The following is an 18052-nucleotide window of genomic DNA, read 5'->3' as shown; positions in this document are numbered from 1 at the left end:
GCTGATTTGCTCATCATTGGATGGTGACAGGTTCACAGTCCCTCATATGACATTCCTCCTTTTTCTCCTGCTTGTGTTTATGGTTCATCTGCTCTGTTACAGCTGTTTTCTACATCTGGTCATGGTTGATATTACACTTGGATGATAAAGGCTGTACCACCCTGCCTGCAGTTCACTCAACACTCTGACAGAGTATGTTAGTAATGATGCAGTGTGAAGTGACTGATAGCTGTGTGTGCTGTTAATGGAAAATGACAGGCTTGTTTTTTCTCGCAATGCTGGTTTTCACAGCACATGGCAGAGGTTTCAGGAGAGAGCTCAAATCTAATTTCAGGAATCTGACAATGTCATTGTGCAATCTAAAAATCAAAAACTATGCTAAAAATAAATGCATAGTAATTTAATTGTCATTAAGCTATTATGTTCAGTCTTGAAACCTGACTGGAGGGTTAATTTGTGAGAGGAGAACTGACAAGTCTGAATTCTTAGGATGGGTAAAGAAGAGAAATAAAGACCAAGAACTGAAATTATTTTGTGAAACTGCCGTATTGCATGTGTCTCTAAAACTATGGTGTGTAACAAGTGTTTTTGTGGACAATTTACACACAAAATTAGACTGACTAAAAAAAAGCATTACAGGCATGTTAGTAACTCCTTGAGGCTGTACTGTGTTTAGCATTTACAGAGGTTATCACCATGTTCACTATCTTAATTTAGCATGCCAACATGCTAAATTAAGATAGTTAATCCCTCTTCAGCTACAAGATGAAAGAAAGGCCTATTTCTTGTCTCTCTTTCACGATCACAGAACAGTATCCCTTCCACGTGAACAAAATCTTTGAGCTATGAGAGGGATTACATTTCAAATAAAAAATAAAGATTTTTTTCTGTCTCCCTCTGTGCTTCCTGTCTCTTTGTCTTAGATGCATGTTTTAAGAGGACTGGGATGGACAGTTGGATCCTGAGGGCTGGTGACACTGAAGTTTCGGTGAGATGTCCTTGAGTGGCAATGTAAGCCATTCTTCTCCACCAGCTCTGCCTCTGCCCTTCAACAGCTCCACCTCTTTACACTCCCTAGCATGGGGGGATGAAAGAAGCACTCACGAGTCTGTGCAGGAGTGGTTGGGGAATAAGACTCAGCTCCTCTCAGACCTCGCTGTTGTCGGGCATGATGAGCAGTGCCCTATGTCTCCTGTCCTCACGGCGTGTCTTGTAGTTTGGTACAGCATGACAATGGTGCTGGGGCTTGTGGGAAACATCGGCCTCATCTGCATCATCGCCCGTCGCAGGGAGAAGGTCAATGTCACCAGCATTTTCATCTGCAACCTGTCATTCTCTGACATCCTGGTGTGTGTTTTCTGCCTTCCCTTCACTGTGATATACACACTAATGGACCATTGGGTGTTTGGCTCGCTGCTGTGCCGGCTGGTGCCGTTCATCCAGTGTGTGTCTGTTACCGTGTCTGTGCTGTCGCTGGTGTTCATTGCTCTGGAAAGACATCAGCTCATCATTAACCCCTCTGGGTGGAAACCGAGCATCCCTCAGGCCTACATGGTGCTTGTTCTCATTTGGATTCTGGCCTGCTTCACTTCCTCACCTTTCCTGGCCTTTCAGCTGCTAACAAGCGAGCCGTATACTAATGTAATGCTGCCCCAGTCTCCACTCTATCACCAAGACCTTCCTTATCTCAATACATCTAATCCTCAACCTGTTTCCTTCACATACATAAACTCATCTTCCCTTACAAATTCATACCGTGCCCTCTTTTCTTATGCTCCGATCTCTCCGCACATGGAGGCCTGTCTGGAGCACTGGCCTTCCCAGCAGCACCGACTCGCTTACACCACATGGCTCCTGCTGTTTCAGTACTGTTGTCCTCTACTGTTGGTCCTGCTCTGTTATGTTAGGGTTTATGTGCGCCTTCGTCATCGCAAAGATATGCTGGACCGTGCCAGGACCCCAGAGAGCCAACGCATGACAAATAGCCGCCGGATCAACATCATGCTAGTGGCCCTCATCACAGCCTTTGCCCTTTGCTGGCTGCCGCTCACCATCTTCAATGTGGTGTCAGACTGGAACCAGGAGGCTCTTCCCATCTGCCACCACAACTTGCTGTTCTCCCTCTGCCACCTGCTGGCCATGTCCTCCACCTGCATCAACCCCATTATCTATGGCTTCCTCAACTCCAACTTTCGGCAGGAAGTGAGAGAGGTGCTCCTGCACTGCCGCTGCATCCCTTTAGAGGAAGAGTGCGAGCGTTTCCCAATGTCCACTGTGCACATGGAGGTGTCCCGCTCCTCCGTGCCTCTAACCTGCAGGAGCAACTCTCTCTTTGATATAACAGCCTGAATGATGCTGCACTAGAAGGATATAGACAGATAAACTGAACTACAGGACTAATTCCTGTGTTTTTTCATACCTTTTACGGCAGTCTAATGGACTTGTGTGGTTTAAAGTGCAACATGTGTGTCAGTGGTTTGAAGTGATTTTTGTGCTACAATGTTAATTAATCTTATTCTGTAGTAGAAGTAGGAAGTTTATTTATGTAGAAAAAAAGATCAACAGAATGTCATTTCAAACAAATATGTTGCTGTGCCCCTGGATATTTCAAACAAATTGTAGTTCATAGAATACAAGAAATCAACACATTTTACCATTTTGTACTAACTGATCAAACGTGTTTCCTGTTGGGTGCAAATTAAACTGTGATTTCAGAGAGTGGATGCCTCATCCCAAACATCTTAAAAATCAAACAAATGAGGGAAGATCTTTCTCAATAAAGATGTAATCCATTCAGTAAAGTTTTAAACAATTAAGCTGTTCTCAAGGCTTGTGGTGGACTAACAAACTATATAGACTTTCTTATACAGTATGTATTTCTTTGTAGTGCTGCTGTTGTATTTCTTAGATTTTATTACTTATTTTGTATTTATGGAATTTGTGCTGTGTTGGAGTTGCTACAGTGAAGAAAAACAAAAGGTGTCATTAATGTGATTCATAGAGGTAAAATATACCATTTTATAATATTGTTAGACATTTGGATTAGATTTATTAAAATATATAAAAAAGCTGTGCTTTTAATGGATGTTGAATTGTGTACAATTATAGCACAGTGAAGGATAGTTATAGAGGTGTACTACATTCTCAAATATCTTAAAAGTATAACGATTAAGTATTGTCTATCTGTCTAATTCAAATTCTTATAACTGTGATTAAGTGAGACTGATGCTAATATAGTCATGTATATGTGCCTGGTTTAATAATGAAATTACAACCATATGCTGTATATTTGTACTACCTCAAATGCCTTATGCTTTGTGTTAAATATTTTAAATAATGTAACTTTTATTAAGCTAATGAATGCACTTAGAGTTAAACAATTTACACTTCTATTAATTCGAGTGTGTGTGTGTGTGTGTGTGTGTGTGTGTGTGTGTGTGTGTGTGTGTGTGTGTGTGTGTGTGTGTGTGTGTGTGTGTGTGTGTGTGTGTGTGTGGTTGTTCTCAAGTGCACTTCAAATCAGCACTTTTTTTCCTTGATGTTCATTTTTCATTATGTTTATATTGTTACAGCTAATTATATTGATGTCAATCGCATTGTTGTAAAAGTATCTCCGTTCAGATGGTGCAAATATCTTTAAAACATGTTTGATATATTTCTTATACATTTCTAGTGTGTTGTTCTTTCACACTCACAGAGAACTTAGAAGTGTAAAACATAAACTTTGTCAAATGACTTCGAGGCACATCAATGAGGGTTTCCTTGGTATGAAAATAAAGTCATTCTGACATAGTTATGTGATTTTCTTTCAGGGAAAAAAAAAGGAAGTAGTGATGCTTACCTCTCCTGGTTTTAAGTAGACTTCTTATTTAGGGTCCTTCTCAGGATGCTATGATGACGCTTCGGCCACCGTTTCCGGACTAGAAGTGACGCTTGTTTCCTATCATCCAATGGTAGCCCTTGTCCCAGAAGGCATTGTATCACAAACTGCACGCGCGAACTATGTACATGTTTGTTAAGTTTAGTTTTAAACTGCGCGATAAAAATACCACTGCCGCATAAAGTAAGTCCACGCCATTTATTAAAAGCACTGCTTAATATCTGTGTTCATGCCTTTATACTGCCAAGCCTCAAAAGTATGTGTAATACGTATGTCAGCATAACGGAAGTATTAACCCAAGTTAGCCACACCAGCGTTAATGCTAAAAATAACCAAGTGTGTTAGCTCGTCAATTTAGCAATGAAACAAAGCTAAACTAACGGCAACATGTCAATAACATCAGCGCTTTATGCTAGCTAATACATGTTTTAAGTAGGTTCAAAACACATTCAAAAGTTGTCCATTAAGTTGTGTATGTTACATAGTAATGTCGTTATGTAGATATCCCCTTTGAGGCTAACATGAAGCGATGTATGATTTACATAGCTCACTTTAGGCGGTTTAGCTAGCTTATGTTAACTCTACTCTTTCCATTACAGTCATTAGATTTACTCAAGACCACAATATGGAAGTAATGTATTTAATACTTCGTGTAGAAGTCGGTATACATGTCTAATGGACCCCCACAGAAAACGCCAACGTGTTTAATGGCAGGTTTTCATACACACCGGACTTTAAACTTGTAGCTGCACAGCTTCAGATCAAATACCTGTACCTTCACTGGTTTTGATAGAAATAGTCAACAAGTAGTTGGTAGATTTATAGGAATATGTTGTGCAATATGCAATACCAACACTATTTGAAATTCTACTGTACTCATTACAGATATGGTTTCATCCTCCGATTCTATCTATCTAATTCTGAAGTACTTTAACCCTTGTAGAACAAAAATCCAGTGACAAGTTGCTTTTCCCCCCTCAATCTTACACTTAATGATATGATAACCATAGAAAAATATTCCAATTTTGACCAATAGTACGATCAATTCCTTCTGAAAAGACAAATATGTCTCTTATTCTGTTTAAAATATATTAAGTATAATGACTCAAAGGCAAATAATCCAGATTTGCAGCCCCCATCTCAAAATTGTTTGACTCATATCCATTTTTTGTGTTTCACATTTAGTTTATTCTAGCATAATGGGCTGGCAATTGATTTCATGTTTTGTACTAAAAATGCGGCTCAGTGAACCAAATTCGGAACCAAATTCTTTGGATTGTAAAGGCTGATACTTTATCTAAAAGAATATCATAATTTTCTGTATTGGTTTTGTGTAGGGGAATCTAAAGAGACCAGTAATGACCACAAGCAATGACTCTTCAGTTCTTAAAGGTATTGTACATTGTCTTATTTTACTACAGTTAATTCAAGCCAACAATCTTGACTCAGGGTGTAAAGGTATACCTCTGTTCAATGTGTCTGCAGATGTTGTTGCCTATGTTGATGTTTGGTCCTCAGACAAAACAGCAAACTATTCGAAACCATTCGTTCAGCAGCTGCAGGAAATGGGAGCTGAGGTAAGACATCAGGACACATAAACACATTAGCACTGTTTTGATCCCAAGGACCTTATAACACACAAAATGTAAATGCATTTACAGGTACCAAAAACATTCAATAAACAAGTCACACATGTAGTCTTCAACAACGGTCACCCTGCTACATGGAGAAAAGCAAAGAAAAGTGATGTGTGGCTCGTCTCTGTTCTCTGGGTCGGCAGGTAAGAATAACACTGAGAGTTGTGTATTTTTTTTAACTTCAACAACTCTTGAGTTTATATTTTTGATTGTGTAAGAATAACAAACGTGTTTTTTTTTCATTCATTACTTGAATCTGTAAACATGGACTATTTTGGGTGTTTTTAATTCCAGATGTTACGATGACGGTGTGCGTGTGGATGAGAAGTTGTATCCAGCCTTTAATGATGAAAGCAATCCCGTGTTGAAGAAGAAGAGAGTGAGCAGATTCAGATTTACATGAGATCCTTTTGTTGGTCTCACCTTTAAAGCTGTCACTGAAATCGCTGCTGGGCCGCTGTTGTCAAGTTGTGCTGGTTTTGGGCCACGATACAAAAGCTATTGTTTACGTTTATTCTCTTCCACCTCTTTTTACACTCCACGTAACTTACCCTTGAAGAAGAATCCAATCCACTGTAAAAAGAACTAGCACTTGTGCAAAATGCAAAGGTTTAGAGTTATTACAGTTGCTAATCCTCCTTTTTTGCATAATAAGCTTTTGTTATAGATGAATCAAATCGAACTTGTGAATGGAATGGAAGCCCCTATTTTGTCTCCTTTCAACTAATGATACCTGTTGTGTTAAAATAAGAATCAAAGTTTCCAAAACAAAGTCAGAACATGGCCTTTTAATTTAACGTGATTTTGACCTTAAAGGTGTTTAAATGTGCATTGATTTACTCAGAACCTTTTTGTGTTTGATTCCTGAAGCATCGTTGCATGCAGCCGAAAGATTCTCCAGAGAGGACACCAGAGAACAACAGACGCATGAAGAAAAAATTAGACAAGATGATGAAAGACATTGCTCCAAGACAACCTCTGGGTAAGAAATTACACACTTAAAGAAACCATAAGAAGCAGTAATAAAATGACAAAGTTCATCCTTTGGTTTGTATTACCCACAGTAACAGATGATTCGCCCATAATTATTGATCAAGTGAATGGAATAGTCTATAGCCCTGCATTGAAAAGATCGGATTATATGGCTCAGCGTTTGAAAGACATGAAAGAGAAGCGTGAAAACCTCTCACCCACAGGTATGTGCAGCAATAGTTTTTTCAGTACAAACAAAACATCATGGTCTCTCAAAAAATGTGATTAGTTTGGAAACAATAGAAATGAACATGTTCACTGTCTTTCAGCTTCACAAATGGTTGAACCTTGCTCACCATCTGGGCTGAAGCCGTCGCTGGGAAGCACACCAACCATCTTCAAATTCATGTGTAAGAAAATATGCTGTTGCTGATCACTGTTACTGTCTACTAGATTAATTTCTAAGCTTTTAGAGTAAGGAGGTAAATGTTCATGAATGTTTAAACATAGTATGACAGCGATAAGTGTCCTTGACCCCATTGTCTCTGTATTTTGGAATACGAGCAGCTCTGTATCTGTCTCTTCTTAACTATGTATGAATAATGTGAAGTTGGAGCAGCTGGCTGTTGGGTCATATTGTGGGGGCCATGGAGGGCCAAAACGACAATCAGAAAGTTGCTAAGTGATGCACAAAGGCTTTAATTATTGATATTTTTTCCCAGTAGGTGACCTGTCTGATGAGGATTCCAGTGCGTCTGTTGCTGAGCCTGCTTACTCACCTGATAAGGAAGAAGGGAGAACTCACATTGATGTTACTGACCATGACCATCTTGGAAAATGCCGTATTGTGCCGAAGCGGATTTTAAGTGTTGTGAAATTTGCTGACTTCGAGGACAAAGATTGTGAGGAAGGGACTAGCCAAATAAAGACCAGAAGGACTTCAGTCAGAAAAAAGCCAGCAGAGAAATACAAATCTGTAGAATTAGTAGAAAATCCATTCCAGGAAAAGAGATCTGCTGACAGCAAGATCTCTCATAGAGAAACAAGTCCATCACAGATAAAACCACCGAGTCCGTCACCTCACAAATCTGAAAAGGGAAAGCGAAGATTCAAATCATCCAAATCTTGTACGGAGACTAAAACGCATTTTTGTTCTGATGCTGCAATCTCTTCTAGTTCCCTCTCTACACCGACTAAATCAGATAATGCTACACTCAAACTGTCAAAAGAAACTCCTCCTTCCTCGTTGAAGAAAACACCCAAACCAACCAGACTTTCACTTCCTGCCTCGGTACGGTCTTTCACCCCATTCATTGAGTCTAAACATGTTGCCTCAGCTTCCACTGACGGAGATGAGGATGTGTTTGAGGACTATTTCTGCCCAGCTAACCACCATCAGAGTTTAAAAAGCCGTCCTTTGCCTAATCTACCTGTAGAGAGAGACATTCAGCTTCCCTTTGAATTGGACACTGTCCCAAATAAGAGAAAACAGAGACGTAGTGTAGGCTTTGGATCTGAAAGTAACAGTAAAATAATGAAACTGGAAAAAAGTCTGCCGTCTGTTGCTAGCAGTGAGCCTCAAGGTCTCCCTCAGCAGGATGATAAAGAGTCTCTGAGTGGTGATGTAAAACTTGTGGCTAAAAGACGAAGACAAAGCACCCTGCCTTTTACAAGCACCATCACACCAACAAGGGATGCAGGGAAACGGAGAAGAGCATCTTTATTAGTGCAACCAACAACCTCAAAAGATGCACACAGAATACCGGAGCTGCAGAAAGACTCTGACGTCAATCCCCTTCCTCATACCTTGGGAAGTGAGTAGTAAGGCGAACATTTAACAAAAACTTTTCTTACTCCTCTTATCCCACTACGAACTGAACAAAACTACATATTTCTGACGGTGTTTGAACTTTCACAGTGGTGGTTTTGTCTGTATTCCCTGGGTCATGTATGTGATTTCATCCTCTTTATTTTTCTGAAGGGTGACTAATTATACAGTGGGGCAAAAAAGTATTTAGTCAGCCACCAATTGTGCAAGTTCTCCCATTTAAAAAGATGAGAGAGGCCTGTAATTTTTATCATAGGTATACCTCAACTACGAGAGACAAAATGAGAAAAGAAAATCCAGAAAATCACATTGTAGGATTTTTAAAGAATTTGCTGTTTTGGGGCTGTCGCTGGGCAACACGGACTTTCAACTCCCTCCAAAGATTTTCTATGGGGTTGAGATCTGGAGACTGGCTAGGCCACTCCAGGACCTTGAAATGCTTCTTACGAAGCCACTCCTTCGTTGCCCTGGCGGTGTGTTTGGGATCATTGTCATGCTGAAAGACCCAGCCACGCTTCATCTTCAGTGCCCTTGCTGATGGAAGGAGGTTTTCACTCAAAATCTCACGATACATGGCCCCATTCCAGGGTGTCCGCGGGGTCTTAAAAAGTCTAAAAAAGTCTAAAATTACACATTTTCAATTTAAGGCCTAAAAAAGTCTAAAATATAGAGATATTTCGCAGTGTAAGTCTAAAATTGGGTTTGAGTAATTTAAGACCTACGTTTCAATGCAAAATATCGACAAAGGATTATTTTTTTTGTTTGTTTTGTTTTTACGTCCTTTTCCACGCCGTTCTGTTTTTTTCTTTTTCTGTTATGGTGGCAGTTATGGTCCGTGTAGTTCTACATGACATGTGCTGTTAGTGGAACGTACAATAATAAAACTACAGATGTGAAACGGAAATGTACTGTCGTCACAGGATGCAGCAGCAAGTATTTTGATTCTCTGTGTGCGAGCAAGGCGGGAATAGTTACGAAGTAGGATAACGTCCGAATGGCAGGAGAAAGTAAAAAAAAAGGATGGGTAAATGTAAATTCAACGACAATTGGCTCTCAATAGGGCAATTTGCAGACTGGCTGAAACGCGTTCCCGCTGATGACAGTGAGGCATACTGCACGTTTTGCAAAAGAACTCTTAAACTCGGGACCCTGGGCATCAAGGCACTGGAGTCTCACACAAAATCCAGCAAACACCAGGAGTCGGCAAATGCAGCACGCAATTCCCATGGAATTGCCCAGTTCTGTTCAGTAGCAAGCAGCACGTCGTCAATAAATAATATGGGTAATATTCGTGATCTATTGGGCTCCACTGATACAATGAAGGCAGAAGTTCTGTGGGCGCTTAACACAGTGGCTAAACACCAGTCATGCAGATCCAATGACGGCATCGGAGAGCTTTTCCAAGCGATGTTCCCCGACTCCACAGTTGCCAAAACATTCCAATGCGGGAGAGACAAGACGTCGTACATACTCCGATTTGGAGTGGCAGAGTTCGTCAAAAAAGAGCTTATCTCAAAGGTGACCGGGCCCTTCGTCATTATGTTTGACGAAAGTCTTAACCACGCAACAAAGAGGAAGCAACTGGACCTTCACGTAAGGTACTGGGATGACGGCCAGGTACAGTCCCGGTACCTGGGCTCACAATTTATGGGCCATGCCACAGCAAACGACTTGCTGAAGGAGATCAAAGTAAGTGCTTTTTTTGTATTATTTTTATCCACTGATTGGTCGTAAAAATGTCACTCTTGATTAAAATTAATAGAAGTACTTTTGGCCAATCGCTGCGTTTCTTACATCTGGAGTAACATCTTGTTACGGGGTAGCCAGCTGTCACACCGGGTTTATCGTAACGCAACATTGCCCCCAGCACCGGTTGTTGCATAACAACAACATGGCCCCAGATGTCGGTTGCTGCGTAACGCAGCATAGTTGATTTGTCATTGTTGGGGATGTATGTTATTCGTCGGTCTCTGCAGTACGGCAGGGATCATACAACTTCCGTGTTGCGGTAGTTTTATGATCCCAAACGTAATGCAAAGACCGACGAACGATTTCATCTCCTGTTATGAAAAGGGGCTCCATTTAAAATCGGAAGGTGTGTGGCTGCGCGTCTGATCCGCATATACAGTTGTCTCTGTCACCATGTCCAAACGTTTCTTAGTGAAAATATTTTGATCATTGGGAGATTTGGTTTATTCATTTTCTGAAGTAGTGCTCTGCAATTGCTGTGTGAGAGAATGAATGAGGACATCTGTGTATTAAATTGCCTTCTCTTAATCATAATTTGTACATGCCTCCTTTTCATTGCCCAACCTTTACATTCTGCTCCCATTACTTATTTGTATGCTAGCTGCACATAACTATTGCCTGTGTGTGTGATTTTGTTGTTTAAATATATGCTAATTTAATTGACTGGTTGATTTGTTTCCTTCCCTTAGGAATGTGCGGGCCACCTGGACCTCAGCAAGCTGATTTCGATCTCAATGGATGGTCCAAATGTAAATTTTAAGTTCTTTGAGCTGTTCCAGGCGGAATATGCTGACCTGTACGCTGGTTCTCAGCTCATATCTGTTGGTAGCTGCGGGTTACACACCGTACACAATGCCTTTAAAACAGGCTTCTCATCGTGGCAGGTGGACAAGATCCTCAGGGCCTTGCACACATTGTTGCATAATGTTCCCGCAAGACGAGAGGACTACGAGAAGACCACCAGGTCTACCCGCTTCCCGTTGGCATGGTGTGGGCACCAATGGCTGGAAAACCTGCCTGTCGTGATACGAGCGTTGGATATCTGGTCATCTATGCTGGTGTACACCAATGCTGTGAGGAGAAAGGAGCTTCCAAATCCTGGCACTGGAAGCTTTGCTGTAATCGAAGAAGCCCAGAAAGATCCCCTGACTCTACCTAAGCTGCAGTTTTTCAGGAGCATCGCCCAGCTATTTGATCCGTTTTTAAGGAAGTACCAGACTGAGGAGCCGGTGATGCCTTACCTAGGCAAAGATCTGGCAGAGTTGATCAAGGTAATGCCTTTTCTAATGAGCAGAACATTATTTAGGAAACTGTCATGAAATGGATGTATGGATTTTATGATTGCATTATATTGATTTTGAGAGTTTTGGTGTGGTTATGATGCCAGCCCACCCACCCACCCCATTACACCGCCAGCTCAAAAGTAAAGCATTATGTAGGCCTGTAATTAAACAAATACAGTTGTGAACAAAGACACATTCACAGCAAATCTACAACAGTCAAAATGGTACACAGTATTTTGCAAAGTAATTATGTAATTGAAATGTTTCTTTTGTTATCGTCCAACAGAGTCTGATGCGTCGTTTCGTGAAACGAGAGGTTCTGCAGGACATCACCACAGCCCAGCTTACCAAACTGGACATAGGTGACAAGAATATCTTGATGCCGGTGCACTGTGTTGATATTGGCTTGGGTGCTGAGGAGGCCCTCAAGGTACTAATAGCTTAAAGTCAAAGATTATCAGGGGGAAGCCCATGTGTACAGCATTTTTGCTTACATTCCTTTCGCATTTCTCTGTACAGGACAGCAAAAGTTCAGACCTCAGGATTCTTGAATTTAAAAGGGACTGCATGCAAGGACTCTCAAGCATGGTGAAGAAAGTACAGGAGAAGAGTCCTCTTAAGTACAGTACCGTTAGGCAGATGGATTGTCTAGACCCCACAGTGATGAGCAGTGATCCAGACGGCTGCAAGGCAAAGATGAAGGGACTTGTGCAGACATTTCTGCTCAACAGGCAGCTGGCAGGAGGAGTTTGTGCTGGTACTAGGAGTTCTAGAAAGGGCTGAGGAAAATTATGCGTGCCACTTTCAGATAATCTTGTATATTATATTTAGCATCTGCATTTAGCAACTGATCAGTATTTATTGTATGTCAAAATATGATCACAATATATTTGAGTGTAGATCTCTTAAGTTAGGTTACTCCAGCAAATCATTTCCATGCACCCGTTTTGTGTGGTTTAAAGACTGTACCCCCACAGAGCTGTAAGGAAAGCCACAATGGTGATGACTAAATGGAAGCCATAAGTACATTTATTTTTACATGTTTTTGTCTCAGGGGACACCATTCTCCAACAGTTCGATGCTGCGTTGTCTGTGGAGTGCAGGCATGAAGATTTCATCTCCTTCAAGCCAATGCAAAAGAGGCTAGATGTCTTCCTTCATGGCTTCATCGGCAAGGCATACCCAGATCTTTGGGCGTTTTGCAAGACCCTTTTACTGCTTTCTCATGGTCAGGCGTCTGTAGAGAGAGGCTTCTCAGTGAACAAAGAGATCGAGACGGAGAATATGCAAGAAGAAACATTGGTCGCACACAGGCTTGTTTACGACTACGTTGCAATACATGGGGGCGTTACCAAGGTTCCACTTACACCTGACCTAATGAAATCTGTCATGGCTGCCAGGTCACGGTACCGTGTGCATTTGGACGAACAGAGGAAGAAGAAGGAGACAGAGACACAAGGGAAGAAAAGGGCACACGCGGAGGAGCAGTTACAAGACCTGAAAGTCAAGAGGGACAGTCTACATAAAGTTACTGAGAGCCTGGGCAAAGAGGCAGATGAGTTGGCAGAGCAAGCAGAGGGCAAGGCTGGGAGCAAAATGGCACATCTGATTTCAAAATCAAATGCTCTGAGGAGGGCTGCCAAAGACAAGCTCTCCCAGCTTAAGGTTCTGGGGGATGAAATTGCCACCAAAAGTGCAGAGCTTAAAAGCATGTAAATAATGTAAATAATATGTTTGTTTCATTGACAATAAATGTAAATTGACGGCAATCTGGCTTTGTTATTTCTTTTTTTTTAATACTTCGTGAAGGTCTTAAATTTAACCCATGATGGTCTAAAAAAGGTCTAAAAAAGTCTAAAATTGCACTTGTTAAAACCTGCAGACACCCTGCCATTCATTCTTTCCTTTACACGGATCAGTCGTCCTGGTCCCTTTGCAGAAAAACAGCCCCAAAGCATGATGTCTCCACCCCCATGCTTCACAGTAGGTATGGTGTTCTTTGGATGCAACTCTGCATTCTTTCTCCTCCAAACACGACGAGTTGAGTTTTTACCAAAAAGTTCTATTTTGGTTTCATCTGACCATATGACATTCTCCCAATCCTGTTCTGGATCATCCAAATGCCCTCTAGCAAACTTCAGACGGGCCTGGACATGTACTGGCTTAAGCAGGGGGACACATCTGGAACTGCAGGATGTAAGTCCCTGGCGGCGTAGTGTGTTACTGATGGTAGCCTCTGTTACTTTGGTCCCAGCTCTCTGCAGGTCATTCACTAGGTCCCCCCGTGTGGTTCTGGGATTTTTGCTCACCGTTCTTGTGATCATTTTGACCCCACGGGGTGAGATCTTGCGTGGAGCCCCAGATCGAGGGAGATTAGCAGTGGTCTTGTATGTCTTCCATTTTCTAATAATTGCTCCCACAGTTGATTTCTTCACACCAAGCTGCTTACCTATTGCAGATTCAGTTTTCCCAGCCTGGTGCAGGTCTACAATTTTGTCTCTGGTCTCCTTTGACAGCTCTTTGGTCTTGGCCATAGTGGAGTTTGGAGTATGACTGTTTGAGGTTGTGGACAGGTGTCTTTTATACTGATAATGAGTTCAAAAAGGTGCCATTAATACAGGTAACGAGTGGAGGACAGAGGAGCCTCTTAAAGAAGAAGTTACAGGTCTGTGAGAGCCAGAAATCTTGCTTGTTTGTAGGTGACCAAATACTTATTTTACCGAGGAATTTACCAATTAATCCTTTAAAAATCCTACAATGTGATTTCCTGGATTTTTTTTCTCATTTTGTCTCTCATAGTTGAAGTGTACCTATGATAAAAATGACAGGCCTCTCTCATCTTTTTAAATGGGAGAACTTGCACAATTGGTGGCTGACTAAATACTTTTTTGCCCCACTGTATGTAGATGCCGTAAGAAGAATAAAGGAATAGCTTTTAATGTGAATAAATGAGGCCTTTCCATATTGAAATGTTCCCTATACCCTTATTTGTCTTTTAAAGACCAACAATTTAGATCATACATTTGATGTATACTCATGTGCATACAGCGAGAGTTTGTGATGTGTTTTCCGCATTTCTCAACATTTCCTCTGGTTTCTGGGATGCGAGGAGGAGAAACTGAAGCATTATGTACTCAGATGGTTAATTTATCGGTCAGTATTTGAGGGACAGACCCCCTGTCTAAGGCGTACCACATGCTGACTCCAGTAAACCCTTAACAGTTATGGACAAAGATCCTCATTCAAATGTAAACCTTGTTTACCATGAATTTGCATTTAAGTCACTCTTTAAAATATTCACGTGATTATACTTTCCATTGGAACTGTTTTTAGCTTGTTGTGAGATTAACAAACAGGAATACACTCTCACACACACACACATTACAGTGCCTCCTGTGTGATAGCTTGAGTGACTAAACCCCCCCCCCCCCCCCCCCCACACTCCCGATTTGAATTATGTGTCTTGTTTTCAGACGTAGATAGAGGAAATGTTCGTGCAGCTGTCTTAACACAGAACCCCCCCGAAGACAAAGAAGAGAGTGACAATGAGCCAGTCAGCTTAAGCACAAAGGTAAGGAATCATTGTTGCTCATTTTGAATTATTAGTTTTATTTTATTGCACTGATGATGTATGCCAGTATGACATCCCCAGTGGGAAAATGACTATTTAAGGTTAAGCTTAATATCATATTTGTTCATTTATATTCTTCCTTTGTCCTATGTTGTGCTTTAGAAGCAGCTAGATTCCATGTTTGACCTTAATGCATTTACTCAGCCTTCTCAATGCTTCATTTACATTTGCTTTTACTTTATTTATCTTCCAAATATATAGCAGGCTGCAGAATGACATTAATATAGGCATTCCAGGGAGAAACTGTGTGTGTGTGTGTGTGTGTGTGTGTGTGTGTGTGTGTGTGTGTGTGTGTGTGTGTGTGTGTGTGTGTGTGTGTGTGTGTGTGTGTGTGTGTGTGTGTGTGTGTGTGTGTGTGTGTGTGTGTGTGTGTGTGTGTGTGTGTGTGTGTGTGTGTGTGTGTGTGTGTGTGTGTGTGTTAAAGTATTTCCTCCATAAGGTCATACACTTTCAAAGCTGTTTGACGCATCCAGTCAAGAGGTTGTGTCTGGTCCTCAGGGTTTCCTGTGTTTGCCTCTCTGATGCTAGCGTACTACTTCCTCGCTTGTGAAATGCACCTGGGCTCTGTTTTCGTTACGCTGCTAAACCTCAACAAGCTGTGGCTGAAAAAAGCCAAACATGACGTCATCTCTCCTGGGGATCGGTTACGGTTGACTTTTTATCGTGGCCTGATTACAGAGATGCTTGTTCTCTTGGTTTGGACATGATCTTGATAACAGATTTATGTTGAGATGAGAGACAGGTTCTTGGAGGTGACGCCTGCGATGACTCACCAGTCTTTGATGTGAAGATGGTAATCAATGATATATTTCATTGCTGGACTTTGGGTGAATACAGTGCAAATGTGCAATTGTTGAGTCTCTAAAAAAGAACCTAGACACTCTTAATGTTAACCAATTTATTTAGGCTCTTGATTTTTTATTTGTGCATGGCATTCTCCATCACTTTTTCCTCATTTATTGTCAGGTCTTCTGTCAGTTCTCTCATGATTTATATGACTATAAAGTTATCACACCAATTAAAAAGTACAATTGGTTTGTAGGCAAACAAATAGAAAGTGTTCTTCGTGAATGTTTGTAAGGAAGACAACATGAATCCGTTGATTAAAAAGCTAAGCATGATTGTTTTTCCTCTCATAACTGCTAATTGTCTCTCAGCTTCTGTTGAAATCAATATCTGCAGAGACCAAGAATCCCCATTCTTTCTGGGATTTTTTGAACAGCATCATTTTCATTGAGCGCTGAGAGGCAGCCATCCAGCAGGAGACCTTCTCATACAGCGAAGAATTCCCTTTATCTGAGCTGGGAGTGCTGGGAGGCCGCGCTGCAGTTCACACCAACTCTTTGTCGGAGGCTCATTAAGGGCGACTCTTTCTTCAATGCCTGCTTTTTTGGCTAGCTGCCAGAACATGTTCACTGCAAAAGATAAATCCCCTTTAGAAAAGCTGCCCATGTTTTGAGTTGTTTGACTTGGTTTGAAAGACGCTAAAATGAGCGGATTTTCTTGCCAACTTTTGTCTGAGCTGTAGTGTTAGGGAAAGATAACCCTGCTGTAGATCATTAACACATCTAAACATTTTCCTTTTGAAGAAAACTTCCGTCAGGGCAACCCAGGAGTGTCAGTCATGGGCTGATGGTGACCAACTCGATCAATTCCCAACCTGCTAATAAGGGATAATATGTGTGTGGGACTGCTTTGGCACGGCGGTGTGCAGCAGGCCTTAACCCCTGGCTTCCAGCTGGGGCAGCAGATATCAGAGCGTGGCAGGAAGGGGCCCGGTGGTCCTGTTTGTAACGGCTGCTGCTCAGGTGTTTGTGTCGATGATAGCTCGCTGCATTGGAGCCAAAGTACATGGCTGGATGCACCTCAGTCGTCAGGTTACAAATTCACAGTTCCGTTTTGGTGACTCTGAATATGTTTTTCCTCCACTCATGGCCTTGGTGTGTGATTTCCTTTTTGGTCTCTACGCAGCTACATATCCGGGCAGGGTTGTTTAAAGTGCACACTCCGTCTGGCTTTGGAATAATGATCATTCTACCTGTCCTGTGCTGTATCATTCAACAAACCAGCTCCCAGTACGATAGGTCACATATTTCACTCAAGTTTTCTTTTACTTGCTTCTACAAACAGAAGCCAAGAAACAAATCAAGACAAATCTCTGCTCTACAGCTCTGCTTATACCTAATTGTTTGCCAAATATGTGGATATTGGAACACAACTCAACATGTGTTTCCTTCCACTATGAGCCTTAGATCTACTACAAAACTAAAATAGGTGTAAACACATTAAACAAGGAATACAATATCTTCATGAACATATTGTGAAATGGTTTGATCTAAGTTCACTTCTAGCTTTTGTCTAACTGATGTACAGTTACATAAATTAATCAATATTTGTTGTTTAATTCCTTTCATGTGTTTTTATATTTGTCTTTTTTTCAGGCTATGAGAACTTTAGTTATGACAAGCATGCCCACTGAGTGAGTACAAACATTTGTCTTAAGATAATATAAATATCATCAGCCTTTGGTGCATTGGTGAGAATTCTGGTAAATAATTACATATTGTTTAACCATTTGTTTACTCACCTCTGGTAGGAAGCAGCAGACATTGGATCAGGTGGTGAGGACACTGGGTGGTTTTTTAATCGTAGACCGAGTTTGTGAGAGCACAACTCATGTGGTGTCTGGGAGTCACCGGCGGACCCTCAATATCCTGTTGGGCATAGCTCGAGGCTGCTGGATCCTGTCTTTCGAATGGGTATGTAGCTTGTACATGTTTCAAAGCCATCACCGGATTTTTTAAATGATGAAGAAGTGTAACAGTATGTTTTTTGTCTTGATTAGATCCTCTGGTGTTTGGAGCAAAGGCAGTGGATCCCAGAGGAACCGTATGAACTTTCAGAACAATTTCCTGCAGCACAGGTGAGCCAATAGTTTTGTAGCTCTCGTAAAAGCACAAGTACTGCAATCCTCACTGGTGTTCTCCGTTAGTGCAAACAATCAAATATAGAGGTTTTAAATGTGTGGTACTCAATCGTTTTAATCAACCTTTCATTGACAGAAAGCAAGTC

At 41.3% G+C, this 18052-nt stretch overlaps 3 protein-coding genes across 6 annotated transcripts in view; all 3 read left to right on the top strand.

Moving 5' to 3' along the window:
* Window positions 1-901: 901 nt before the first annotated feature.
* Window positions 902-3740, top strand: LOC134858488 (neuropeptide Y receptor type 4-2-like). The gene has a single exon (XM_063874422.1). The coding sequence runs from the start codon at window positions 994-996 to the stop codon at window positions 2347-2349; it is 1356 nt and encodes a 451-aa protein (XP_063730492.1). The 5' UTR covers window positions 902-993; the 3' UTR covers window positions 2350-3740.
* A 186-nt stretch (window positions 3741-3926) lies between these two features.
* mcph1 (microcephalin 1) overlaps window positions 3927-18052 on the top strand; it is a 34236-nt gene continuing 20110 nt past the window's right edge. The window contains exons 1-13 of one of the 2 annotated variants that reach the window (XM_063874391.1): window positions 3927-4063; window positions 5218-5272; window positions 5366-5457; window positions 5542-5660; window positions 5812-5896; window positions 6388-6499; window positions 6582-6713; window positions 6819-6899; window positions 7215-8303; window positions 14823-14920; window positions 17422-17459; window positions 17577-17739; window positions 17826-17903. In XM_063874391.1, the coding sequence (XP_063730461.1) occupies window positions 5239-5272; window positions 5366-5457; window positions 5542-5660; window positions 5812-5896; window positions 6388-6499; window positions 6582-6713; window positions 6819-6899; window positions 7215-8303; window positions 14823-14920; window positions 17422-17459; window positions 17577-17739; window positions 17826-17903 (2121 nt within the window). In that variant the 5' untranslated portion in view covers window positions 3927-4063; window positions 5218-5238. Of the gene's footprint in view, window positions 4064-5217; window positions 5273-5365; window positions 5458-5541; window positions 5661-5811; window positions 5897-6387; window positions 6500-6581; window positions 6714-6818; window positions 6900-7211; window positions 8304-14822; window positions 14921-17421; window positions 17460-17576; window positions 17740-17825; window positions 17904-18052 lie in introns of both variants that reach the window. The other variant, XM_063874390.1, reaches the window with a different exon arrangement.
* On the top strand, window positions 8348-13118 carry LOC134858472 (uncharacterized). 3 transcript variants are annotated; one of them, XM_063874394.1, is made up of 6 exons: window positions 8350-10006; window positions 10756-10815; window positions 10951-11337; window positions 11636-11779; window positions 11869-12106; window positions 12404-13118. In XM_063874394.1, exons 1-6 carry the CDS (start codon window positions 9338-9340, stop codon window positions 13063-13065), a joined length of 2160 nt encoding a protein of 719 aa, XP_063730464.1. In that variant the 5' UTR covers window positions 8350-9337; the 3' UTR covers window positions 13066-13118. The 3 variants fall into 3 exon arrangements, with proteins under 3 accessions (XP_063730463.1, XP_063730464.1, XP_063730465.1); XM_063874393.1 differs by having other exon boundaries at window positions 8348-10006; window positions 10756-11337; XM_063874395.1 differs by lacking the exon at window positions 11869-12106 and having other exon boundaries at window positions 8353-10006; window positions 10756-11337; window positions 11636-11711.

Source organism: Eleginops maclovinus, chromosome 22, assembly GCF_036324505.1.
Source record: "Eleginops maclovinus isolate JMC-PN-2008 ecotype Puerto Natales chromosome 22, JC_Emac_rtc_rv5, whole genome shotgun sequence".
NCBI lineage: Eukaryota > Metazoa > Chordata > Actinopteri > Perciformes > Eleginopidae > Eleginops > Eleginops maclovinus.
The sequence above is the reverse complement of the archived record's forward strand: the minus strand, read 5'-3'. Positions and strand labels throughout refer to the sequence as shown.